This window comes from Vanellus vanellus (genome assembly GCF_965231255.1).
Source record: "Vanellus vanellus genome assembly, chromosome: 3".
NCBI lineage: Eukaryota > Metazoa > Chordata > Aves > Charadriiformes > Charadriidae > Vanellus > Vanellus vanellus.
Window position 1 is genome coordinate 123,845,093 of NC_138907.1, and position 27,050 is coordinate 123,872,142.

Sequence of the window (27,050 nt, forward strand, 5' to 3'; positions counted from 1 at the left end):
GTTATAATCGTCCAGAAATGCACTGCCTGTTGCGAATTACAGCTTAAACCAAGATAGTCAGTACGTTACACATGTGCCCCAACCATACAATTTAACCAGGTAATGTTTAAAAAAAAAAAACAAAGAATCTAAATATGGAGAAGTTTAGTGTGCTCTTCCACAAGCTGAAGAGAGAATTTACCTGCCCATCCGGAACAGCTCCAGAAAGTCCTTGCTGGTTTGCAACGTCATTTGCTTCTGTGTTGAATGATGTCATTACGGTCATCCTTGACCTTTCTCTCTTCTCCGCTCTTTTTGGCTTTGGCTATTTGGGCTCTGCATTGGATCCCCGAAGAGCCCCATACGCTTTAAAACACTGAAATATGGGATGTAATTATAGCAAAGAAGTGTAAAGAATGTCACAGATAACGTTCAAGACTGAACAGGGAAAATGGAAGGAAGAATAAATAATGACTAAAACTCTTAACACCATCACTATGATGTTTCTCAAAGTTACACTTCCCAGGAAGTGGTTTTCCTATAACAGAATGATATTTGATATAAGTGTTCATATAAATACCTTTATTCAACTGTCTCAGTAGTAGGATTAAATGTCATTATTTATTTATTTTCCTCTCTTCTCTTACATGAGAGATGAAAGAGGAGATCCCTCTTTACCTTCTCTCTACATTCTTCTGCTAACTCATCCGCTCTGAGCTGCTCTCTCCCTCACCCCGATGAACAGATTTCTCAGCCTCACGTTTTTATTGATCCTGTCTTTATCAGCCCTATGATATTTCGCTCTGAATCAAGGAAAGCACTCCCGACAAGAAAGGGTTAAGGCGCTGCCGGCAGCCAGGCACACCTTATGTTGTTTCTTTTTCCCCAGCCGCCTTGTTTTTGTCAGATAAAATTGCAAGCAAAAAGCAAATTACCATGTTTTCCCCGTATTAACTGTAATATTATGTCTTCTTCCTTGTAGGCAATTTAGCCCAAGCTGGCAGGTTGCCCATTCTAATGCCCAAGGACACCGCTTTTCTGGGAGGCTCTGTCAGATAAAGCAGTTGGGTTTTCTGAAAGTGAAGGCTGGGTTGGGTTTTTGTTTGTTTTGTTTGTTGGTTTGGTTTTTTGTTGTTTTTTTTTTTCCTCTCGTTAGTGGAACGAGACCTTATCAGCGTAGAAACACAGCCTGCGTGGCAACACAAAGATACCTGGTTTGCCTCATATTCGACTTCCTCGACGAAGCGTATTTCTCCTGCGGATATTAAAATAATAGCTTTTAAGTTAGAAAGCACGCTCGCTCACACTGTAATTATTAACTGCTCAATTAGGACACTTTTCCAGCTATCTGGGCAGAGGTTTTCAGAGGAGCCTGGGGACCTGCCTGCATAAAACTATGTCTGTACCGGGAGATTAACTGCGTCTGTGCTCTCTGACCCTGAGGCTAACAAGCGTGGAATGGCCCGTGTCCATATTATTCCATTTTCTTATCCTCCAAAATAGGGTGGCCGTCTCCAAACCACCTCCTGAGAATGGTTTCTGGCCCCCGCATCCCTCTGAGCTGTGTCCCGCGTTGGGGAATGGTAGTTGCCCCGTGCCAAAAGCATTCCTGGGGCTACTCGAACAATTTAAGCGTAAAGGGGTTTTTTGAGAGCCCGGGAATATTCCCTGAGACTGTTTTAACTTGAGGTCAAGTCTTAGTGTCGTTGGCTGCCCTAAAGCTGAGGTCTTAAACCCCGGCCCTCAGAGCAGCCACATGTGCAGCCTTCGTGGTGTTACCACACGCTGTTTGATCCGGGAAAAATGGTCCCTTCCACTCAGTAACTTTATGTGGTCAATTGTGGTTTATAAATAAGTCGTTCTAAAACATTAATTGAAGTACAGGAAATGCATTCATCATTAAGAACTGCACAACTCCCGTCATGTTAGATCCCCTTCGACAGCACTCAGCATCTGATGCGTCACGTTATAGGATGCTTATTAATAATAGTAATAATAAGAAGAATGTCATAGTCTCTCATTTGGTCGCCTTCAGCATTATGCAAGGTTGCCCTGTCTTACTGCACGCCGCAGCCATCGCTCGTGCTTAGCTCCGGGTTGTGTGAACTACAGATGTTGTGGATGATGATGTTGATGTTTTCTTCAGCGAAAGGGTTACCAAGCATTGGAACAGGCTGCCCAGGGAATTGGTGGAATCACTATTTAAAAGATGGTTATTTAAAAGACGGGTAGACATGGTGCTCAGGGACATGGTTTAGTGGTGGTTTCGGCAGTGTTAGGTTGATGGCTGGGCTTGATGGTCTTGAAGGTCCCTCCAACCTAGACGATTCTATGATTCTGTGATGTTGTCAACTTGCTGTTGACAAGCAGAATACAAATAAAAAAATACAAGTAGAATAAAAATAAAAAAACGTTTTTCGTTTTGCTTTCCTGTAAGAGTATCTTTTATCTTCTTTAATGCCATCGGGAGGACTGACGTCAAACCACGCCCTGAGGTCCTCTGATCAAACTCGGTATAGCTGTTATTGGTGTTCTTGTATACCCCAACGTGGTCTGTATGTTTGCTATATGCTCCTGATGGCCAAAGACCTGCTCCAAAGCTTCTGTTGGTGTTTGATTCGGGCACTGGATATCTCTTGTGCAGACTGGCAATGTTTTCACACAGTCCTGCTGTGTTCTGCATACATGGAATGAAGTCATAGCACTTGCCGTGTGACATCAAAGCCTGTTGCTGTGAGAATGAGCACAATCCAGCAAACAATGATCACATTGTGCGTGTAAGCAGGGAAAAGCGAAGGCAAGTTATAAAGCAGAACCTTTTTTATTTACACAGCAATGTTTTAATAACCAACAGATTTGGGGGAAAGGGCTGGAAAAACAGTAAAAAGATAAATGTACTTATGTTTCAATGTTGTGATTTTTTTTTAACAAGTACAAAAGTTCATTTCTATGTATTAAAATAAAAAAAAGCCCTTGAATTTCAGGCAGGATCCTGAGAGAGCGATTGGCATCCCCAATCAATGCTTGCTGGGACATTTTCTTTTTTTCTTTTTTTTCCCCCAATCCTTCTATGGTATTATTAATGCTAACCTCCTTAGCTGCACTCCTGGAACAGCCCGGTGCGATAGCTTTACTACAAAGGGCTTCTGTGTATTCCGGGAGTCAGGATATAGCACTCTTCTGACAGAAAATGCCCTGTAATGAAGGTGAAGCTTAGACATTATTTATACCAAATACAGGTTCTTTCCATCTGCAAGTTTATAGAGGCTGGGAAATTGTTGAATTTGGAGATTTGCAAATACAAATTACAAGCTCGGCTCTGAAAATGTTCCCTCCTGGAAAACAAATCCTATTCCCCCTTGTGAGCGTTATCCTTCGGCAGCATTAGATCAGTACAGAAGGCGTTTCTAAGGTGGACAGCTTTGCTCATAAAGACCCGGCACCACCTTCTCCTGGAACGAAGCAACTAAAACATTTTGATCCCGCGCTCGGGTACCTGGAGCGAACAGACTGTCACTTGTGTTGAGTTACGTGGAATATTTTTTGGTGTCTCTTAACCGGGTCCACTTTTCAGGCCTGCAGCAGGTTAAAGTTAGAGCTGTGCAAACTTCGAGAAGCCTAAATCCAAATTAAGGCTGGCTCCCTTCCAGAAATAGCTGGAGCTGGCAAATTTAAATCATTTTCAAGTTGGAGCTGCTTTTTTCTGGGTTTTATGTCATCACTTATGAGTTAAAACTGAGGAAAAACCTGGTTGTAACCGATTTAACCTCTTTTTGCCTCCCGCCTTGGTCTGGAGTCTTTTTTCTGTATGTGTGACTTGTTTTTTGAGAACTAACCACTGATGGGATTATACAGTGTGTCGAGTCTCTGGAATTGCCCATCTAATAAAGCATGGGATTTTAAAGGTTTTATGTCAAACCTTTATAGAGCATCATTTGCTGAAGTATCTAGAAGAAAGTGGCTCTTGAAACATTTTCTATAAAATAAATTATTTTTCCACTTTACGTTTTTATGCGATTGAGATGTTAAATGACAATTATTTTGCCACTTTATGTTTTTATGCCATTGACATGTTAAATGACAGTTTTAAAATTGACTGGCATTACCAATACATTGGGAGGTGTCATGCTCTTGCCTTAAGATTAGCAGTAAGCACTTACCTTTTCTGAATTATTCCTGTGGTGGGGGGATAATTTATATAAATAATGAGTTCACAGGTGAAATCCCTCTGAAGCCCCAAATCAGTGCCTAATTTTATGCATGTGGATGGTTGCTATGAACTGATCTGAGAGGCTCTGGGGAAAGGGGCCATGACCATATCATGGGAATCTGAGGACACAGTTGACTTCAGTAATATACAGGTGCCTGGTTAGGACCTGACCTTTTGAAGAGCTGTCCAAACATTTATTCACTCTCACAACACCCTCATGAAGTAGAGGATAAATATTATCTCAATTTTATGGAACAAGACGGTGAGCACCAAGAAGGTCTGGATTAAAACTCAGGAATTTGTGGCATGCAGTTGCCTGCTTAGTCCGTTAGACAACGGTGTTTGGTTTGTCAATAGTCCCATGCTTTATAAACTCGACAAAACCTTTAAAACACCAATTAGTTTAGATAGGTGGGAGTTCAGTTCTCTTTGCATAAAACAGAGATGAAGCCGTTTCACATCACCATCATAGCCGAACGTGGTGAATTTGTTCCATATTTGCATTAAAGCGAGGATTGCTCTTGAAGGTGGTAGCGTATCAAACAAACCCCTTCTTCTGGAGGACGGGGAGTTCAGAAAAAGGGATGATATTTCCCTGTGAACTGAAGTAGATCGTCACTTCAGCCTTAATTTACCAAAGCACATCGTTAGGGAATCAGTGCTGTACATGTAATTATCTTGGTGAACAGTTCTATTGTGTTTGTATACAATGAGTTTACATTTGTTTTATGCAGAACAGAACTTATAAAGCATTTTTATCATTCATGGCAAATCCTTGTGATGCTTTCTGTTACCCATCAGTTGAAATAAGGCTGAAAAGCGCTGTAGAAAAGGCGAAGGCTACCACCATCATCTCTTCCAAACTGCAGTGGAACTGAAATGATACAGGACAAGAGGGCAAATGTTGAGAACTGGAAAAATAGAAAAACAGAGCAGCATGAAATGTCAAACCACATTTTTTAAGGCGCTTTTTACTATATTTCCATAAATGCATGAGGGAATTATGTTGCAAATACTTGAAACTGTTTATTTTCCTTTTTGGCTTGATTTTCTAGCATTGAAAAAACCATGTCTAATGATCTTGAGCATTCTTAAAGAAAAAAATTATATTTTACATAATGGTTTGCATGTGTGAGTTCCCTCTGGCAGGAGCACTATAATTAGCCTGTCGTCTCTCAGAGAAGAGACTATCTGTCTTAAGGATGCAACAGTGAGTCTTGGCTGCTAGAGCTGAGAGCGGAACATTGTGATTTTGTTAAAAGATAAACATTATCCCTTTTCACTTATTCATCTTTCTCCTCTTCCTGCTCCTTTGGCTCAGAGCTGGCCTGGAGAAGCAAAGGACAGCTGAGTACAAACAGTTTTCTTCCTTCCTCATTCAGCAAGCCATGGCGAAAGATCTTGGCTTCTTGTCATCAATAACTTCGCTTCAACTCAACTCGGAACTGTTTGGGCAGCCTTTCAAAAATAAAAAGGTACGATAAAAGGGGACTGAACTTCCCGGTTTACTCATAAAGTAGCAGATTCAGCTAAGGCACGCTTTCCTTTGGGATTGTCCATATACTGCCCGGGAGAGTCGAGGATGTGGAATATTATTCCTTTGCACAACTTTATTGTAGCTATTAAAAGACAATCAACCAGAATAGGGTGGTGGCAGACAGTGTTGTGTGTTTCAGTCTTTTGCGGTCTTGTTACTAAAGGAGAGTAATTTTGGTAGAAAGGCTTTGCTGCTTTTGGGTAGCCATGTGTGTCCTTGATCAGAGGAGGGGGAAGGAGGGAAGGAAAACTCAAAACCACCACAGAGTCAGAAAAATGTAACTGGTTTGAGCTGGCATAGCAGTGCTGGTGTGTGTTAACTCTTGGTATTATCGTGCCTGAGGTTTCGTTTCCAGCATCGACAAAGCAAGCTGTAATACAGGAGAGGATCACATATGGCATCTTTCCAGCCCCAACTGGTTACATTAGCAGGGACTGGGTAAGAAGGTGAGGATTCCAGTGGGGACAGGAGTATATTGAATTTCATTTTGAAGACTGCCATGTGCGTGTGCCAGTCCATCACAGAATGTGTTGATACGCTGGTGAAAACTAACTGCAGTGGCAATGATGTTTCTCTATGGATAATGATATATGGACCAGGTTCCTTGAAGGTACCTCTTGTCATATTCTTTGACTTGTGCCGTGTCTGTTTATTCTTGCGCTCGTTTTGTGATCCTTCTGCATTTGCTGTCCTTCTGCCCCTCCTCTCTCCGATGTTGTGCAATTTGTCTGAACAGTATAATTTTCTTTCCTTATTCCTTATAACCTTTCCTCCTCCACCCCTCTGCTTTCCTGATACTTTCCTTTGCCAAATAGTCAGAGATTTTCTCAATTCTGAGTTCCTATGTAAGCTATAATTTTATTCTATTATGAGTGAGCACTGCTACTGCAGGCCTGGAACTGATTACTGTTTGCATATATCCAGCATCACCAGCCAAAGAGTCAAAGACCAAAGAGACTTCTCGGAACCTTACAACGTTTTCAAAATCACCTTGTTATTCTTTTCAGATTCCCCCTTCTGTCGGGAATTTCTGTTTTCTTTCAGTTGGAATCCAAAGACCAAGTTTATCTTTCGAAAAGTTCTTGTAGATAATGGTTACCTTCCCAAACAGTCCAAAACTAAAATTTCATTTTGAATTAGCACCTATTTCCAGTCTTGGACATCCCGAAAAGTCATTGATCAGATGAATTCTGCTCTTTTCTGCAGTGTATCTCAGGCTTCTGGATTCACAGACCTTTGCTGGGAGGCTAAGAGCAAAGCTTTTGTGTGTTTTATGGTGGTACTTAGCCCTAGTTGGAACAAATATTTTCATTGTTTTTCTAATATTTCAGTACTTTATTTCTTCATCCCAGAAAGGAGAAATCACAGAAATAAAAGAAATAAAAAAGAAATCAATCCCTTGGAAATCTGAAAATATTAGAAGCAAAAAGAGAGGCATATTTCTTTTTTAATGCAAACACTAAAGAGAGGTTTGTGCCCTTCTGAAAGTTCATCCTGAAATTTCTAGTTTTTCCCTTTATAAAAGTTATATGCTACTGTTGTCTTCTGAAAAAATGGGATAATTAGTAATTGTGATATCGAAGAGGTCATACTGGCCAATCTGATAGCTCTTCTGCCTTTCAGGTCTTGGAAATGAATACTTACAGGAAATACAAACTGAAAGATGGAGAAAACCGTGGTGAACTAAGACTGAAATAGTTCTCACCGCTGCTGTGTTAGTCACTTCCCTACAGACCTCTGTGATAAATCTTGGTTTGCCATGATCTCCCATGCACGGACCTTTATACTCTCCAGGAAGTTTCCTCAATGAAAATAAATATTTGGAAGTGATCTTTGATTTGGCCATCTTCTTGCTGCTCTTTGCTCATTTCTTGGTAGTTCTGCCTCACGCAAAAAGTGTTTATTTCTGAGAATGGCACTGTTGGCCTGGCAGCCACAAAAACCAACTTTCTTAAGTGGTCTTGTGTAGAATTGCATGTCTCATTTTAAGTCTGCTTTAGCATAAAATGCTTAACTGACATGTATCTCTGGACTGGGTAAATGGATGCAAGCTCTGAAGATGTATTCCTATTCTTGTTCCCTTGGACAGTACATTAAAGGTCATTGACTGGAAACAAAGAACTAAACCAACTGTCGGGGGTTGGACTAGATGATCTCCAGAGGTCCCTTCCAACCCTGACCATTCTGTGATTCTGTGATCATAATTGTCTCTAAAATTTTGCGGACTAACCGTTTCTGAATCTTGAATTCTGTTATTTCTTAGGTCAGATTTGTTGTCCTTTTTCCGTGTCAGTGTCTGCCCTTATCTTTTCCTGGCAGTTCTCCTAGAAGCCCTTTGTTTCTGACTTGGTGTTTTCAGGATGAGCCAGGTGAATTAGTCTACAGTATTTGTTATTTCCTAAATGTAAGGATAAGACTGAAAAAAGGAACGCTATTGGCTGTATTATCTCCCGATCACCGCCATTGTTCTTCGGACTATGGATTAATACCCAGCTACTCTTCAACTAAATTAATTCCTCCAATTACTGCTCTCCTGAAATGATTCCCTAAATCTTGATTTTTCTATTCTCTGCTGCTCCTGACACGAGGTTCTTTAAAGTCCGGGGGAATTAGGCTGTGACTGCTTTGCGAGCAGTACAAATAGGAGCAGATGTGTAGAAGACAAATGGCTGGTGCTGACCCAACATGCACATGATGAGCATTTCAGTGGCGTTTACTTTCACTCTCGCACTAGGTCTAGTCTGGCCCCGTTGACTGAATGCCTGTTAGTGGTTGGAATGCGTCTTTTGATTTGCTTTTATCCAAAAAGAGTCCAGTTAGTGCGCTCTGAAATCATGCCACGGTGCAAACCGATGTGCAGTAAATGGGGATGAATGGGAGATTTGTTTCAAAACCGCACCCCTGATCCAAACTAAAATGCTTCCATAGTTGTATCCTTTTGTACCTGACTCAGACATCTCAGTAAATCCAGTAATGGGCTTATCTGGATCAACCGGTGCTTAAATATATCTGTGCATGTGGCCAAAAGGCTTCTTAGCATCCCGGTTGGACATGTTCTTTTCACATTAATGTTGCCATTATTGCGGAGACAGTCATAATTGCTGTTCTTATAACTTGTATTTATGTAGAAAAGTAATACCAGAGAAATTCAGGTTAGAAGTAAGGCACAAGGAAATTAACAGTGGAACAAACTACCCAGTGAAGTTCTGCATTGTCTAGTTCTTGATGACTCCAAATGGAGGTCAAATGAATTTCTGGAAAATATGCTTTTGTTAAACTGGTTACTGGCCCAAAATAGGGGCAACTGGCTGAAATTCTGTGGTCTGTGGTACACGGGAGGTCAGACTAGATGATCTAATTTTCCCTTCTGGCTTTAAGCTGTATGAATGTGAGCAATCCCCCTCATTACCAGACACTTCTGGCCATTGAAAAATGCGGGATCGAGCTGTCGGTTACCAGTAAAGAACATTTGCTATTCTGCCATGAAATCAAGAAATTAATTTTAGGATATCACATAACAGCGTTGTCGTATCCTGGTTTATGATGCAAAGAGCTTTGGGTAAGCAAGGAAAAAAAAAAAAAAACACCACCTATAGCGTGATTTAGATTAGGGCAACTGTGTATTGTAAACTTAGCCTTTGGTATTGCTTATCACAACTCAGATTCGAAATCAGAGCTGAAACAGGACTTTGTTTTAGAGTTTCAGTGCCAGGAAGGTTAACGGGTTATTGACAGCTTTAGGAACGAAATGTCAGGGAGGAAATTAGAGCAAACATGTATCATGAGCCACCACACAGCATGGCTGGTTTTAATAGACACGGCAGATCTTCTGTAGTAACGCCCCCATTAATAGTGCAGTTATCACTGTTTCCAGATGGCGTGATCATAAACACACAGAGCTTTTGCAGGGACCTATAATTTATCCTGATCCCTTCCTCCTCTGGATTCACCCAGAAGGAAGACAAGTGGTACCACAGCCCACCCCAACTGTTTCTTTTTTTTTTTTTTTTTTTTTTTGCCAGGAAGTGTGGGGTGGGGGCAGGATTACATCTGGGGGTCCCTGGAGCCCACCAACAGACACTGCTCCCGGTCTCTCTTGAACGAGAACATCCACAGCTGTTCTTAGCCACTTCCTTCTCATTTCACTCTTTCGCTTGTACCGGGCTGGTCCGTGCCCCATATTAGCAGGTAGGCTGCAGCTCCTTTGCACCCATTTTAGACCTTCAACCTCATTCTTCATTTTTTTTTCTTTTTTTTTTTATTCTTTAAAACAGCATTTTATTAACTAAGTACACATCCGTTCTCAGTCAGTTTCACTCAGCCACTGGAAAATCATCATTACAGATAAAAACTTGGAAAATTAGGAAATGGGAGCTGTTTCTAACTGTATTGAAAACGCATATTCCTTGAAAAATTAGTAAACTGCTCTAGTCTTCACAGTAAGTACAGGTTTGAACACATTTGAGAAGTAGAAAAATAAGGGGTGTCTCCTAAATGAGAAAACTGCAGCAAAAATATGTTTTTCTCTTCTTATCTACTCATACAAAGATGCACTGTGAAAAAGCATGTCTCAAAATATACTGAAATGATACAAAGTTCTTTTCAGAAATCTCAGATCTTAATGTTTCTAGGAAGTAGGAGATACAAATGGCAATTTAAAACTTCTCAGTTTAGATCTCTGGGCTACCTAAGCAAGTGTATATGTGAAAAAAGGTATCTGCTTTTGGCCTTTAATTGCACAAAAAAGGAACACCATGCATTACCAGTGTATTTCTTTGCCATGTCTGTCTTACACATTTTGGAGGAAGGAGTGGGAAAAGAAAGAAGGATCCAGCTTCTACTAAGCTCTGTTTGGTTTTGAAAACCAAAAGCCAACACTGGCGCCTTAAATCTTGCTTTCATCGAGAAGATGGTAATTCGAAATAGTGAGCTGAATTTTGGTTAGTATAGCAGCAGTCTCTTCATATCTCGCTTTTTGGTATTTGTAAGTAAACACACATGATTTATAGAATATTTTGTTTCAATTATTTTGACTTTGCCTTTCACCTCTTTGACCTAGAAAATCTAGACTGTTTTAATAACCAGTGTCCTTGTTAGAAACTTATTATGTGGCTCTTTTTGGAAAGGCAAGTTGAGTATGTGGCATAGCGTAAGGAATTTTGATGTAATTTGTTTAGAAAGGCTGTTGCTTGACAAACCTTTTCTGAACAGGCTACATGGTAACCGAGAAATTGGAAGTCTGGGGGCTGGACGGGATAATGGACAATAGATGCTTTCACTTCTGTTGCCTGTTCAAATCCAGTCTGTCAAAGGGTGAAAATTGTTCCCTTTTCATACCGGGCAAGTGGCCTGTGAGTAATTAGTTGGTTGACTCTGCCTGGTGCCTGATTAAAATTTGCCCACAAGACAGAAGCTCCGCCCCGTTTGGCACCCTGGCTGGTGCCTTCAAAAGCCAAAGCTGAATCAGCAGCCGTCTTTGCTATATTGTCTTCCAGATCAGGACCAACACCGTGCGGTGTGGACATGATTATATTGTGTTGTCCCCAGTTTTGTTCTCTATACCACCTCTCATAAGTACTACACGTAAGACAGCAAAAAAGGGTTGTTTCCTTGGGGATGGATGAGTTTCATTGCTCTGCAGAGGGCCAGGATCAATGGTTCAGCCCATCAGCAGCTCCCCTTGAGGAATAAATCTCGCCCCAAAACACACTCTGCTCCACGATACCTCTGCATTTGCTAAGAGCTATGTGAGACTTGGCCGTGCATTTTCAGTTGACTCGTGCCCAGCTGAAGACAAAGGGAGGAAAAATTACAGCAATTAAGTGACACCAATTTATCAAGGAAAAACAGAAGCTTGCTAGAAATGACGGCTTGTGAGTTCATCCAGTCTCAGAGCAGGGCAAACTGGGGGCCAGCATTGCTGGGGCAGAAGCCCCGGCCTTTCATGGGTGGAAGATTTCCACAAAGGTGAAGTGGTTTTGAACAATTTCTTCAACGGACGAGGCACAAACGCGCGTCTCTTTGACAGGAAGGCGGTGTGTGCCCTTTTTTTTCCCTCTCCCTCTTGCTTTCTTTCCGTTAAGCAAACTGAGTAATTACAGCCAAAAAAAGGAAAAAAAAAAATAAAAAGGAAAACTACATGCTCTATTTATATTTAATATCCAAGACTGAACTTAAGCTTGTGGGAAGTACGAAAGCTCCCTCAAGCTTTTGAGGGCTCTGCGCCCTGGATGCCAAGCGCTGGCTACTCCATGGTGGCATTTATGATCCTCCTGCTCCTGTACACAAACACTGAATTTCTCTTGCATGCCCAATGCCCCCTTTAGTATTGCCAAACCTCTTCTTCTGTCCTACAGCTATCGTAAGCAGTAGATCCAGTTTTCTATAGATTTCGCAATGACTGCTAATACAGTTGTAGAGCCAAAAGCTGGTTGGGAGAGGATGAAGTAAGTTTTGGATGGGATTATATCAAGACAGAGAAGCCCTTCACTTCTTTACGGAGGAGGTGATGTCATCAAGAGACAAAGTCCTGCAGAAATAAGGTTGGAAAGAAAAACAGCAGAGAGAGAGAGATGCTGGGGAAAAGTGAGTGAGAGTGATGACTTATGGAAAAATGGGAGAGCGGGCTGGGAAGCAAGGAGTGGGTAAGCTGAACTGAGGGGCAAAGACAGAGATAAATAGAAGGAAAGATTTTATTAAGGTTAAAGAGAATAGAGTTGGTAATAAAGACTTAGAAAAAAATGCTGTCATGAGGAACATAAAAAGGTGAAAAGGAAAATATGTTGAAAGAAGAAAATGAAAAGATTTCAGGTTATTGGGGAATATCTCGTATATTCTAAGAAACGAGTCAGTGGTGGTGCACATTTTAGGAAACTGGGAAGGAAATAAGAATAAAAAAAGGAAGGAAGAAAGAAAAGTTTAATTAGATTATTATTAAGATTATATATTATTATTTTATATATATATTTTAGCCTACGTAAAGTTTTAGCCACATAGCTCCTGGTGAAAAGACCAGGAGTGAAATAGCTAAGATCACTAGTTGGCTTTCAAAATCCCAACATTAGAGTTTATTTTGTAGAAATCTTAGAGATTATATTACTATTATGCAATAATATATAATAACTAATGACAAAATCTACAAAGTAGTATCTATATATGTAATAATATTGGCTAGCAGGTACATAACGGTCCAGTTACAAATTGAACATAGATGGTTCCGTGCCTTGTCTAAACCCAAAAGTTTGGGGAAATAGGCAAAAAGGATTATTTTTAGATACAAATTCCATGCTTATTTGGGTTCTTTTTTATTCTGATGTTTACCGCTTTTGAGAGAAGATAATGACGGGTTTTGGGAAAAGAGTGGTTGAGATGAGGAGACGCCTCCATTACACATTGAACTTTTAGAAAGTTACACTTGCATTCAAGAGTCGCGTGTTAGAGTACTTCCAGCATCCATAAAACGTATCAAGATTTATGGAAGGACAAAACATCCTGAGTACACCTAGGGTGATGAACTTTTTTGAACCAGACTGTAAGCATGACAAAACAGTGCTTTGGAGCTCTAAGATCTTTTGAAGATGCGATTCCCGTTACAGGTGCTGAGCATTTGAGATACAACTCTGCTCTCTTGTAAGTCCAGCTGTGCTTCTGGGTCCATTTTAATCATAGCTGTTGTTATCTATTGTTAGGAACTACACAAAATATGGGGCAACGGGTCAATTTTTCGCCCAAAGGCTGTCTGTTATAAAGGTGTACCTGTGATCCTGCGTATATGACTATGTACCAATGTCTAAGAAATAGGTCTTCACCCCATGGAGGTGCCTCAGATTCTTCTCCATTTAAAATCATGATCTTACGTGAGAGAGAATTTTCCTCCCCACCCATAAGGATTTGAGGGAGAAGGTGTTGAACTCACCATCTGATGCAGCATGATAATCTGCGGAAATCTCTACTACTTTAATCTACTTTTTCCATTTCATCATTTTAGCATCTGAAGCCCAGTCTGGCTTCTCTTGACCGCTTACCCCAGAGTATTTGTTCAGTACACTGGTAAAATGGGAAGCCGAAGAGTCAGGGGCCTCAGCATAAATGGGCTGCGATGGTGCGTATTCCTGCCCTGTTCAATGAAAATCAGCTTGTTCATTTACAGTACGTGCTGATGGAGGCTTCTGTGCAATATCATTTACAGCCGTGTTGTCTTTGTAGATGCCTTCTACGATGTGAGAACACTGATGTGTGGAGGGGGAAGGGGCCGACCTTCCACTCACCATATGGAAAACATCTGTAATGGGCAACATAGCTCTCTCTGAAGAAATGTGTTGCTGTTTCATAGTTTCTTCAAAGTGTTACACAGACAAAAGGTATCAAGTTGAATTTTTACTGGGGTTGACTGTCCCAGCCTCTCGAGCCCTTTACGGTAATACCAAAATATTCTTTTAAACAAGATGGGCAGTAATGTTTTACACTGTCTCACACAAGAAGAATGTAACATCAACTGGAAAAGTATAGAGTAGTCAAAGTGCTCCAAAAATAAAACAAAAGAAACAATATCATGCCCTTTTATTGTGGCCCCTTAACTCTAGTCCTTGGAGAACAGCGCTGATTGATGTCTGTGATGCAACCTAAAAATTAATGTCAATTACCCAAAACAAAATGCACATAAGCGACGTTAAGAGTCTGATTTCAGTCCACAAAAGCCAGGAAATTCAGAGCTACTGGAGAGCTGAAAACCTGAATTTGACATTCCCATCTTGCCAACAGCCGTTCTGCTGGGGGGGGGGGGAAGAGGAGAAACAAAGAAAAAGGGAGTTACACCATCAGAATAAATAATGTGACTGGGACAACACGCTTTCTCTTTGCTGAAGTCAGGATCCACTGGGTCCCATTAGCTTTAAGACCAGGAACTGCAACGTGATCGAGGTTGGGGCTCAGTAACGCCCCTACCACCTTTCTGCTTTTTGTAATACAAATTGTTTTATTGCTTTAGTGACAATAACATTTATTGAGACCTAAATAACTCTTCGTTTACAGTAATTATTTACCGTTCTTGTATTTTCAGCCATCGGAAGTGGGGGTGTTGCTATCAGCATGATTAGCGCATGTTATGTATTTGATGCAATAATTGCACATCCGAAGGGGATCGACCCCGCACTCTTTGATAAATGAACATGCAGTAATCGAGCTGTTCTGGTGTCAGTGTGCACACAAATCAAAATGTTCTAACATCAAAGAAGTACTTATGAGAAAAAACTTACGTACAGGATTTAAATATTCCTCAATGTTATTAAAAAAATATGGGCTGCGATATCGTGAAAAGCCCTTGATGGAGTTACAAGCGGGTAATCCATCTCCCTATTCGTAAGCCTATATTTAATGACTGAACAGTGGCAATCAGCCAGAAGAATCTCATGGCCCGGCCAGTTTGTTTTCAGACAAGTATCAGTTTTATAGATGTGCATATAAATGTATGTCTTCTGTAAAACTGGATACAAAAGGAAAAAATGAGTTGCAGTACTGAAGAAGAGAAAGTTTAGTGGGATGGGTCAGACCGCCAAGGTATTGTTAATGGCATTGGTCTGTCCTGGTGTTTCAAAATATATTTCATTTAAGTAAAGTGTGCCGTAGCAAGTAATGTGTATAAGTGGGTCTATGGAGAGGGAGCATAGTATGAAAGTCCAGAGTCCGCCTGGTCATTTCATTTTCTTCGCAAAGTAAGTATTATTGCCCCCTCCACAGATTGATCAATCAGAAACAACCAACAGGAATTTTTAGTCAATTCTAGGAAGGACATTCTGGAATTCTGCTATTCTCAGCAACCCGGGTCTCTGGGATGGCCCATTTTGCCAAGATGTTAGGCAGGCGAGGAATGGATGGACAGAAAGAGATTTGGAAATGTTACAGAGAACTTGAGCCACACGTTAGAAAGACTAGAAGTCCATCTGGCCTTGTGAACCAGCTTTTCCAACATACGAATGAGGATATAGTGTCATTTTAAAAGTATAATGTAGAAAAAAGCCTGGCCTTCCTTGGGATCCCAAGTTTCTTGGTGCATCCTGGCAGGTCATAACTTGCCAGAAGCTCTTTGAAGGTGCAACAAGGACTTTTTTCTGTACAAGCTGCCTTACGTGGGAGCCTGCAAGGCTTTGAGCAATCTTGGCATGCTGGCCAGTGTGCCATTAGCCCTCGTTAGACCCCTGTCTAAATACATGAAGGAGTCTGTCTGTCCTGCAGGTAGTCGCTGTTAAGAACTGCTGGGGAGAGACCCAGGACCACTCGCCTCCAGGCGATGGTTTGGGGCAGCAGGACCGGTCCCTGCAGCACGGGTGGTGAGTAGGAGGTGACTGCCCTCTTCACGTGTCCCCACTTGCTCGTTTACAAATGAAACCACCCACAGTCAGGCTCTTAATACGCTCGGCATGTTTCAGCGTTGAGACCCTAATTGCCATCTGTCGGGAGATAGTGAGCAGGGCCACCGTCACACAGGCCAAGTCAGGGGATCTGGTATCGTTCACAGATGACCATATCATTGCTCTTATCGATTTTTTTTTCCTTCTTTTATTCACTTTGCATATACATAAGAAATCTGTTCCTCATACTACTTTCTTTTCCACATCCTCATGCTTAGATCTGGCTGGAATGGGATAAATGTGTCGTTACTTTGACATGGCTGGCCAATGCTAAAATGGGTTGTTGTTTAAGGGAGGAGCATCTTCCTGTGATTATCACCAATTAGAAGTAAAGTGTTGACTGTTCAAAGGAATTAACTGCTCTGCTTCATATTTTTTACAGGCGCGTTGCATTCTTCGCCCAAGGACTAGGACAGCTTGCATATAATTAAAGAATAACCTTTAATTGCCTAAATCATAAATGCTTCCTGTCATCAAAACCCAAATAACTGTGTCAATATATGCCTGGATTAAAGTTCAAATTAGGGATGGAGCCCTGTTTTGAAGGATAAGGGCATGTGGCTTTCATACTTCGTGGACCATTTTTTAAGTTTGGATTTGATCCTGGTCTTCAGAAGTTCAGGAGGGACCAGAAAATGTATTTTGATTCGGGGCTATTTCTAATATAAATGTCATAAAACCTGGTAGTGTGTAATAATTTATTCTGCTGCTAAAATATTGTTTTAACTGGTTAAACTGCTGCAGCACTTGGATTTTTTCTCCAGCGCGTTGCAGAAATACACATGAAAGATCGATTGGATGCCATTCTGCAGCCTAATCCTAGGTAATTTATTCAGTTTTACCTGAGACAAAGGTCCAAATACATGTTCTTCTGTTTTTAATCAGTCCAACTACGATTTATTCAACTTTTGCCTGAATAAGGAGCGAGTAAAAACTGAGCGAGAGCCTCAAGATTTGGCTCTTATTCATTAACCTCAGGGCAGACTTCATTTTGTATGATTTTTAAGCTATTAAAATGTTGGTTGGCTTCCATTTGAGCTCAAATTCCTAATATCACCAAATAATTATGTGTAGATGATGAAATGAAAAAACAGGCATGTAGTCTCCAAACGCGCATTTCAGTCTGGGTGGCTGAAATGGCTCATAACGTTCAATGCATGAAAATGGGGTGGATTGAATAAATTAGCAGAATCACAAAAGGAAACCACTATAGGAAATAGTTTTACACGTGTAATCACTGAAATACTCTAGCGAATGTGTCAATCTGTACTAAATAAATATATTTGTTTATAGACATGCTCTGTATTAGCTTCCACTCTTTCACAGCACTTTGCCAAACAAAATCCCACTAGGAGTAGGATGTTCGCACCCGAGTAGGAGTTTCTTGGATAAATATTTTTTCTATATTGAGACCAAAACCACTTCTACAAATTTCAGACTTTGATTGAAATAGTATATTTCTTTTGCGCTTTTTTTTTTCCCCCCCTCCTTTTTTTTTTTTTTTTTTTTTTTTTTTTTCTCCTTCCCGTCTCCTCCACTGGCAACCACTGATGCGTTACCTTAATTCCTCTTACCTCCCACGGCTCCGGTGCGCGGGCGCCCCGCTGCAGACGGAGTGCATCCGTCAGTAAGGAGCGCGGCTGGAAGTGGCCGCACCCGAATGCCGCCACCAGCAAAGGGCTTCGGAGCCTGAGAAAATTTTTCTGTTTACAGACTGACTCTCTGCCCTGCGCCGTTGGTTGGGTTCTCATTTCCCCGGTGAAAACGCTCCGCTGAATCAAAGGGAGGACAGAGATGCTATGGCCTCTGCAGAGAGCATTCACGGGATGTTTTCAGGGGGTGGGGGAAGAGAGGTATGTTGCAAAATGTCATTAGGTGCTCCTTTTCATTACAATTTCAACAGTTTCAAGACAAGAATGTGGGTGAACCGTCTTGTTTTGCCCAAATAATTTAATTTATTTCAAAGCAATACCCTCTCCTCCTATCCAATGACTGCCAATTTCAGCATCCATTTCTGTACGTCTGGTATTGTAGCCATTACAATGGAAGATATAATGTAATGAAAATAATAATTATGGAATAGCATACAGTGTTTTCAAAATGCCGCATATTAGCTCTGTAATCAAGCAAGCCTCAAAAAAGGTTTTCAGTGAGTGATAGTGTTTCTGTTTCAAAGGCAGGGGAAATCGAAACACGGAGACATTAAGTGGTTTGTCTGAGGCCACACAGCGAGTAAGTGTCAGAGCTGGGAGCAGAGCCCAGCCCTGGCTCCTGCCCTTGTACTCAGACGGCTGTACCACACCATATTGTTTCCAAATAAGTTCGCTAAAAATCATATGCTGAGCTCGTGAGCAGCAGTGACATGGAGGGGGAATTTAACCTCTTCTGTCACTTCCTACAGAAAAACAAAACAAAACAAAACAAAACAAAACAAACCTCTACAGCAGTAGAAGGAAACCTTAAAAAGTAAAAAAAAAAATAAGCCATTGTTGGAGAGAGGGAGCCATCCAGGTTATTTTTGGGAGGGTGCCAGGGGGATGGGAACAGTCTTTTCAGTGGTGCCCAGTGACAGGACAAGAGGGAACGGACACAAACTTGACCATAGAAGTTCCATCTCAACCTGAGGAGGGACTTCTCTCCTGTGCGGGTGGCAGAGCGCTGGCACAGCTGCCCAGAGAAGGGGGGGAGTCTCCCACTCTGGAGACATTCCAAACCCACCTGGACGTGTCCTGTGCCACTGCTGGAGGTGCCCCTGCTCCGGCAGGGGGTTGGACTGGATGGTCTCCAGAGGTCCCTTCCAACCCTGACCAGTCTGTGATTCTGTGATTTCGTGCTGAATTACTCTCAGGTTGAAGGAGATTTTATTATTAGCGGTATATTTTCACATGGGAGTGCTGTGACTGTGCCCTGAGTCATAAACCAGAGGTTTCGGTATCTAACCGTACTTGAAGCCTTCTCTTTGTATGGCTCAAGGCTTCTAGCTTTAGCTTCATTCTCAGACATAATAAAGTTGCCTACATACATTATTGCTGCCGTGCAGCTAAAGCAGCGAGTTGAGACACATCAGAAGAGGAGACGTTGGCCTCTGAGCAACTCAAAGGGTTTTGACCAGTTTGACGTAAGGAGGTAAAATTATTGGTGAACTAATCACGATGCTCAGGAGGAGATCAGGGATACTTGGGAACTGCCGCGTTTCCATTGTGTTGGCGGGGATAAAGCTTGCCCAATTATGCTGTGGTCCAACAGGTCATATCCATCACGGTCTGGTGCCTCGTGGAGACCTGCTGTGTGCTTTGCCAGTAGCATGTCATGGGCAGACAGTCACGGGCCATTAGACCCATGGCAGTAATGACTTGCTGAATTTCGGCTCGCTCCGCGGGAGAAGCAGCCGGCTCCCTCGATCCAGGGAAGGGTGGTGATGGAGCCCAGCTACAGGGTTTGCAGCCTGGGGGAAGGAATTCCTCTCTCTGACTGTGAACGGAGAGCGGCGTGCGGTTGAAGTAGGGCTCAGAAGAGGAATTTCTATCAGTGTGCTAAGCAGCGTCGCCTTTTCTCTGACAATTAAAAAGGGTTTCTTGCTCTCAGACAAATAAAGCCTATTAAAGCTGGTGGCAGTGATGGGAAGGACTTTGTGAAAATATGTTTGTTTTGCAAAGCTGGCTGCCAAGTATTGTTTTATAGTTCCATTTTTTCCTTCTTTCTCTACTGTTTATAGTACCCTCTGAGAAACTTAAAATGATCTCTCTCTCTCCCTACCGGTTTTGTTCTTTTTTCCTTTTGGCAGATGTTGGTACCCCACTCCCACACCCCAGTTCTTGCTGCAACAGAAGCCGTGATCCTTTTGCCTTGTTTTTCTTTCTTATAATACCAGCCCAGCCCTGAGAACAGCCTTTTCTAGTTAACTGCAGCATCGCAAATTTGGCCAAATGAGCTGAAGGACAGCAGTGTGAGCCCTACGTTTTGTTCTCCTTCCACTGGTGGTATTGCATGAGGGCTCTGAGAAATCCATTTGCTCCTTGTTTTTCAGACATCCTACGTTTCCATCAGCCTTGGGAATGTTGTTATTCCCAGTAGCAGAAAGCAACAATAAAAAAGTTGGGTAGTCGAGATCTAGACTTTAACAGACTCGGATGATAGATCCTGGATTTATCCCGTTCCTGGACACAGCGATACCGTTTTATGTGATTATTGAAAAAGTTTACGCTGTTGGCAGATAGAAGGTAAACCAAAGCCCAGAACTGACTTTGCTGAAAAGCTTTTTGTTACAAGCTGTTGAAGGGTGGTTCACCGAGGCGGTGCTTTTATCGGCGTGTGACGTTTGTGGTCGCCTGTGTAAAGCGTGCCGGTGATCGCGGCCCCCATCCTGCAGGGCAGGTCCTCGCGGCGCGGCCGCCGCCGCTCTCTGGTGTCTCACTGGATGGCTGAAGACTCAGGGCACAGTCCTGAGGAATAAAGTTGTTTCGTTGGCGTCTCTTCCGCCGAACTGTGGTTTCTCGGGGGCTAGCTTAAGCACAAATGCGGTTGTGCTTCCCGAGGGACCGTCACTGTATGCATCAACGGATGCCGTAGCTTTCAGCACATCGGTCTGGCCCCATCAGAAATGAAAGCCCTGAGATTTCGTGAATACAGCGGGGCAGATCAACCGGAGCATCCTACTACAAGTTCGTAGTCTGCTAAACCTGGGTGTTCATAGATATACATTTGGGATTTGTTACTCATTATTGTCCGTGTACCAGACGTTATACGCTGAAAACATTCCCTCACCCTCTGAGTAATATCAGACGTCTGTGCCTTGGCCACTGATTAAAGATGGGTTTGTAGAACTAGAGCCTTCAGTGCTATTGTTTTAAATTGGAGAGAGTATTATCCATTATGTTTCTTTTGTAACATCTATGCACTTTTAATAAGGAGAGTTTGTATCCACACAAATTTATTTAAATTTAAACAGAAGCAACTAATTCTAAACAACATATGGATTTTCTTTTTTAAACAATGTTGCTTATACTTTGCCTCCTGAACTAATTATTATTTTAATCTCTAAATAAGCTGACACTTCTTTGCATGTGGTTTGTCTATGCAGGCTGGGAAAAATTAGAGGAGTAACCTTTTAATCACAGGGGTTTTAATGTAGATGTTTTTACGTACAAAGAGCTATGACTCTGTCCAGGATGACTTGTTTGATATTATGGAGGGCTAATGAAATTTCAAAGTTAACATTCCCCAAATAAAGCGGAAAGAAGACACAAGGAGAAAAGGAGCAGATTTAAAATTAGAGAATCTTTGTGTTTTATGGGTTCCAGGTTATTTGGAATGGAATGAAAGTTAATGCTACATCCTTTTTTCCATCCTGCCAGCCAGTGTCTGATCCAAGAATGTCTCTTATTTAAAGGGCAGGGCTCCCTCCACTGTTCTTAAATAAAGGCTTTCACTGTCTGAGATCCAATCCCCCCCGGTTTTCACAGTAACATTGTCAGACTGCATGAAGACAATTACTTAATGAAAAGAAGTTTTGCATATGATTCCCCTATCATAAGCCCGTTCAAGTCATATGGTTCGATTTACATTTATGCAAATATCAGAGAATAGAGTAGAATTACCAAAGGAGGGAAGGACCGTGGCATGTGACAAACAAGATGTGCCTATTTGTTTTTATGTTTGCTAATGAAGTTCAGCCAGGACTTGCTCTTTGATTTTGATGATGTCTCTGTCTGCCATTCCACTTTTTGCATTGTAGTTAAACCACTTGCCCACACACATACAAGAGGACACCAAGAAAGGGAGACTTCGAGTTTTAAAAATGCTGTTCTGTAGCTTGCTTAAACAGGACTTATTCAGGATTTATCATCCTTAAGCGATGCAGCAGACCTGTGGTATGACATTGTGCCTTAGCCTTCATGTAAGCAGAACTGCAGACTTAAACCAACGGAGGATTTGGCCCGATAAACTTTACTGTCTAGCATGCCCGCTGGAGATGTTTTACCCCAGACTTTCCAAATTTTATCCCAAATAAGAATTAAACATCAGCCCACTCAAAAATCACAGCTGTTTCTTTCTCTTGCCAAAATTATTCTTTCTCATCACGCTACAGCTGTGAAATTATGCACTAGTGCAAATTGTTAGCTGGAAACCATTTCTAGCTAAGGTGCCTCTTCAGAAGTCTTAGTTTTCTAATCTGATGTGTTACCTAATTGAGGAGGACTCACATCTTCAGGTTTGGCTGGGACTTGTTTCTGTAAATCACAGCTTCAGTATATCTTGTGTTAATAAGCACATGATTATCTGCCCCTAAACTGGTCCTATGAACTCTTCAGCAAACCATTTCGTGTGACCTGCTGTGGGGACAGGAGTTTTGCTGCCCTTTGCATGGAGCAGTTCTTTGTGGTCCTTCATAACACGTTACCCCGAGCTAGCAGTACAGGAGAGAAGTGGGACCAAAAAAAGAGAGTAGAAAATGGATGATTGTTCATGAAATTTGAGGAGTTGCTTGGCCAGGGCCTCTTGTTCCAGGTGGCCTTTTTAAGCTGTTAGATTTCCCTTCTTTCAGCAAGCCAAGGGCAAAGCACGATCTTGCTTTTCGGTGACTGACAGCAGTGAACACTGCTCGTCTTTTCTGCTTCATTGCACCTCCTTTCACACTGTTGGAAAAAAAAATCCAAAAACAACTACCTTCATTTATTAAATAATGATAGCATTCCCAAGGTCTTTATATCGGAAACTGATGTGCTTTGATCACTTGAAGCAGCAACGTTTTCAAGGTAGGGTTCCTATACTGTAGGCAAATAGAGGATGCCTGAGAAGCCGTGAGAAGGTTCTTCACATGGTGCCTCGATGGGCTGGAGTCAGGACCGGGAAGCAGAGGACTAAGCAGCAAAATCATCATGCCTCATCCCTAAATGGGAGCAAGTGGCAAGAGTGGACTGGGCAAGACGAAGGTCATGTTTCTGCCTTCCCTTTGGTCCAGCTTAGCCTCCGGTTGTGGGTAGCAGCAATCTGTCCCTTCACCTTTAACGAGGTTGTAGAAGGGGATGCAAAATCTTGTCATAGGAGCAAGCAGAGTTTCTGTGAAAGCTAGATTGGCCAAATAAGATTATATCAACTTTTCGGAGCACGAAATCCATTCTGGGAAGGTGAACTGTGTGATTTGTGCCAAGCTAGCTGGTTTCCCGCGTCTAAAAGGTGGTCCTTTGACCACCAGCGCACGTAGCGGGTAGCAGAGCAGGCTGACAGACCTTCAGCCATGGCAAAAAGTCAGCTCACAGCAGGAAAAATCAAAGCACAGACCGGCAGACACTAAATGTTGAGAGAGAGCACACAATAAATTTGGATGCGGTAGACACTTTTCCAAAAAGGGCTCCAGGAGGGACTGTGGGCTTATGTTATCTCCTGACATTGGGCTCTAGCAAGACGTATCCAGCAAAATGGATACAGCTATGGCTTGCTATTTTGATCCCACATCAAGAGACTGCATCATCCTCTATCTGTAATTCTGAGCCAAATAATCATATTTAAAAAATAAAAAAAAAATTTGGGTACTGCCAAAGTGGCATAAAGCACCCAAAAGTGTCACCCAAACCCTTTACATTATATCAAACCACATTAAATGACTGCCGCATACATATAAACTCTCTCTTGCAAGGGCACATACACATGCAAGTTTTATAAAAAACATCTTGCTGTTTCTCTTCGCAATTCTTGGCATGTAAAGATATGTCTTTTAGCACCACAAATTCAGCTGTATATATCTTAAAGATATATGGTATAACTCAGAGCTACGGGATGACTGTAAAATAGTTTTGCTATGCGTAAAAGCATTTTAGAGGTTAACTTTTATTATCTAGTCATGTATCAAAATAAGAACGAAGTGTTATCTTGTTAAGCAATGGGATGAATCAAACTCCCTGCTCTGAAATACTGATTTTCAAAACAGTTACCTTTAAGCTGAGGCTGAAGGTAGAGATTGCTTCTGGGTAAAATGCTGCAATTTATGGCTAAATTCCGTAATAAAATATGCATATATCAGAATCATTTTCTCTGGCTTGGGAAGGAAAAAATGTGTTGTTTTCATTATTGGCGAACTTCAAAAATGGCTTCAGGAATTTCGTTGGTCCTTTCCAAAGAAATTGAGCTTCGGGCAGAGATTAAAGCCGAGGAAATTTCAGCCCAAGGGCAAATGTTTCAGAAAGTTTAAAGTATGTGAAACAGGGAGTTAAGTAGGAAATAGTTTTCAATCCTAACTATAGCCACACTGGTTATAATATATTGCTAAATATAGACCGGTGGGTGTGTCCAACTTTCTGAAGGTGTTATCCTCCCTCCTCTGAAACTTGTTTCTAAAATGACCTTTTCAGGGATATAACGAACCGTATAGTATTGCCCATGTTGGAAAATGTTAAACTTCATTATTTCCCAGGTAAGCCCAGCCAAGCCCAACTTTGCTTTGCAACCAAAAATTCCTTTCGCAAAATTCAACCTTTTCTCTTTCATGCGGGTCCAACTTTATACTCGGGTTCATTTATCTTTGAGCAAACTGCACAATAGCCCGGAATATTTTGTTTATGTGTTAAAGGTTGTCACGTGGGTTATAAAGCTCTGGAAAAATATCGGGGTCAAAGAGCTAAAAACATTAAAACATTACTTTTGCGTCGACTTCAAAATGCCAGCCATAATGGTCTGGGCAAGCTGCAGATCCAAACTCCCTTGGACTTGCTGCCTGTGGTTGTGGGAGTATATTGGATCCTTTCAAAATTATTGGCTAGGATGTTTTTGTGCATTTCGTGTTTGGGTGTAGAGTCCTTGGATTTATTTTTTTTTTTATTATTTTTTTTTTTCTGTTTGCGGTGATACTGTCATGTCTGATGACTGGCTATATATCCCAGAGCTAATATTCTGCTCTTTGGCTTTTTAATGGCAGACACTGCTAGATCTCTATATTGAAGTATGGTGTTAATGTAAAGGATGCTGTAATCGACATCTTGTACATATTTCCTTTTGCATAGTCAGTGTCTGTAAATGTCTCTCCGAATACATGCTTGCTGTTTGCGAAACCATTTCCTTTACAGTTCGGTATCAACACTATTTATATACAAAGTTGTTTGAGGTTGTCCTTTGCTCTTAATGATACTCTGCTAATTACAGTTTAAGAGAGGAGAAATCGATCCTGCTGAAATTAATTAGGAAACTGGTAGAGCCACTAAAAATGGTAGTTATATATGGCACTTCCTAAGTGCTTGAACTTAAGAGGTACAAAATAAATCTGACAAAGCACTAACAGTAATGAAGTAGATGACTATATTTTCTTTTTCAAAACTGAATGACTGCTGAAGGTGAACCAAATAAAGCAAAAGTATTTAAACTGCTTTCTTTTTTGAAGATATCATTAATATCACACACAAAAAAGCAATGCATTTTTAAACGGAGAATATCCCCTTAAAATATAGAGTTTCCAGCACGCCTGGGGTAAAAAGGCATAGTTTCCTATATTGATTCAGAAAGAGATGTTAAAAATGCATGAAAGGTATTTTAGTAAGATAGTGTCACAGGATGTCTTAAAATTCTTTTCCCAAACGCTATTTAACTCTTGTTCTTCTTCACCGTTGGAAACACTTGAGCCCAGGTTACAATATACGGGATCTCAAATTATTTTGTACTGACCATTTGGGTTTGGGGGGGGAGGGGGAGGATTATACCAGTGTCTGTTTACATAGCTTTAGACTCAGACTATGAATTAGGTTTGGAAAACTGTAATTATTCAGTAATTTATGGACTATTGAGCTAGGTTAGAAATGATTCTTGAACGTAGTGAATAGAGAACACATGCTTATAAAGGACAAACAGATTCAGCATAATAGTGTATTTTTGGCCTCATCCATTTTGCAGGCAATTAACAAAATAGGATGTTACATTTTTGCATATCTCTCGCTCTCCTGAAATAGAGTCGCTAACCACTTGTTAACCACACTGATTTTTTAATAGACAGAGCGGTTGCTTACAGCCTCCCCACCAGAAATGTTCAGATTAAGCACACTATTAGATTGCAGCCGGAGCAGTCTACAAAACAGGAAGAAAGCTTTGCCTTTCTCTCTGCCTTCTTCCCTTGTTTAAGTTGATGTGGTAATTCATTACAGATTTTCTCTTTCTTTGACAGAGTGCCTACCGCAGAAATGGGATGACTTTTCTCGCCTGCTAGTGTGCCTGTGGCTGCAGCAACAGGAAAGACAGTGTTATATTAAGGTGATTTTCTTTTCCCCTCCTTGGAAGGCAAAAAAAAATAATAAAAAAAATAAAAAAAAAAATAGAAGCTCCTATGTCTCCGTGTACCAGTGAGTGGGCTGGCTTGTTGTGACTATCTGCTGGCTGACTCTGTCTCTTTTTCCAGCCCCCTCAATCGTTATTCTTGTTTACTAGCTGGAACATTTAGCTAATTAATGGCAGGATGTTTGGGATAGGGTGTAGGTGGACAAGAATGCGGATCAGACAATGCTGAAGTTTGCAGGGGACTTGCTGCTGTCAGCCTTTTTCTGAAATGCGATGTCATTTTTATTTAAGCGTTCAGAGGTCTGTATGTTCTCCCAGAGATGTCGTTTTGTGAAGCAGGATGGGGCAGAAAGGGGCCAGAGATAGACTTGGTTATGTAGGCTTATGTAGGTTTATATAGGTTATATAAAGCTTATATAGGCTTTCCTTGTGATTTTTACAAAAAAGAAAAACTGGTTTCCACTTTTTTCCGCTATTTTCCACTGATTTCTCACAACTCTTTTTTTAAGTGTTCAGACAGTGTAACCCGGTTTAAGCCAGTAAGGGGCTTTCTGATGAGAGCAATAGCGAGTTCAGATCCAAAGATACTCAGAACAAAGTTCAGGTGAACTGTACTTTACCAGTTAGAGCCCCGTCTTTCTGCAGACCCAAGGACAGGCTGAGT

General features: G+C 41.4%; 1 protein-coding gene across 1 annotated transcript in view; it reads left to right on the forward strand.

The window, feature by feature from the left end:
* SUPT3H (SPT3 homolog, SAGA and STAGA complex component) overlaps positions 1-26,761 on the forward strand; it is a 296,183-nt gene extending 269,422 nt beyond the window's left edge. Inside the window, exon 12 of the mRNA XM_082480803.1 lies at positions 26,277-26,761. Coding sequence (XP_082336929.1) covers positions 26,277-26,318 — 42 coding nt within the window. The 3' untranslated portion in view covers positions 26,319-26,761. The remainder of the gene's footprint in view (positions 1-26,276) is intronic.
* Positions 26,762-27,050: the final 289 nt, after the last annotated feature.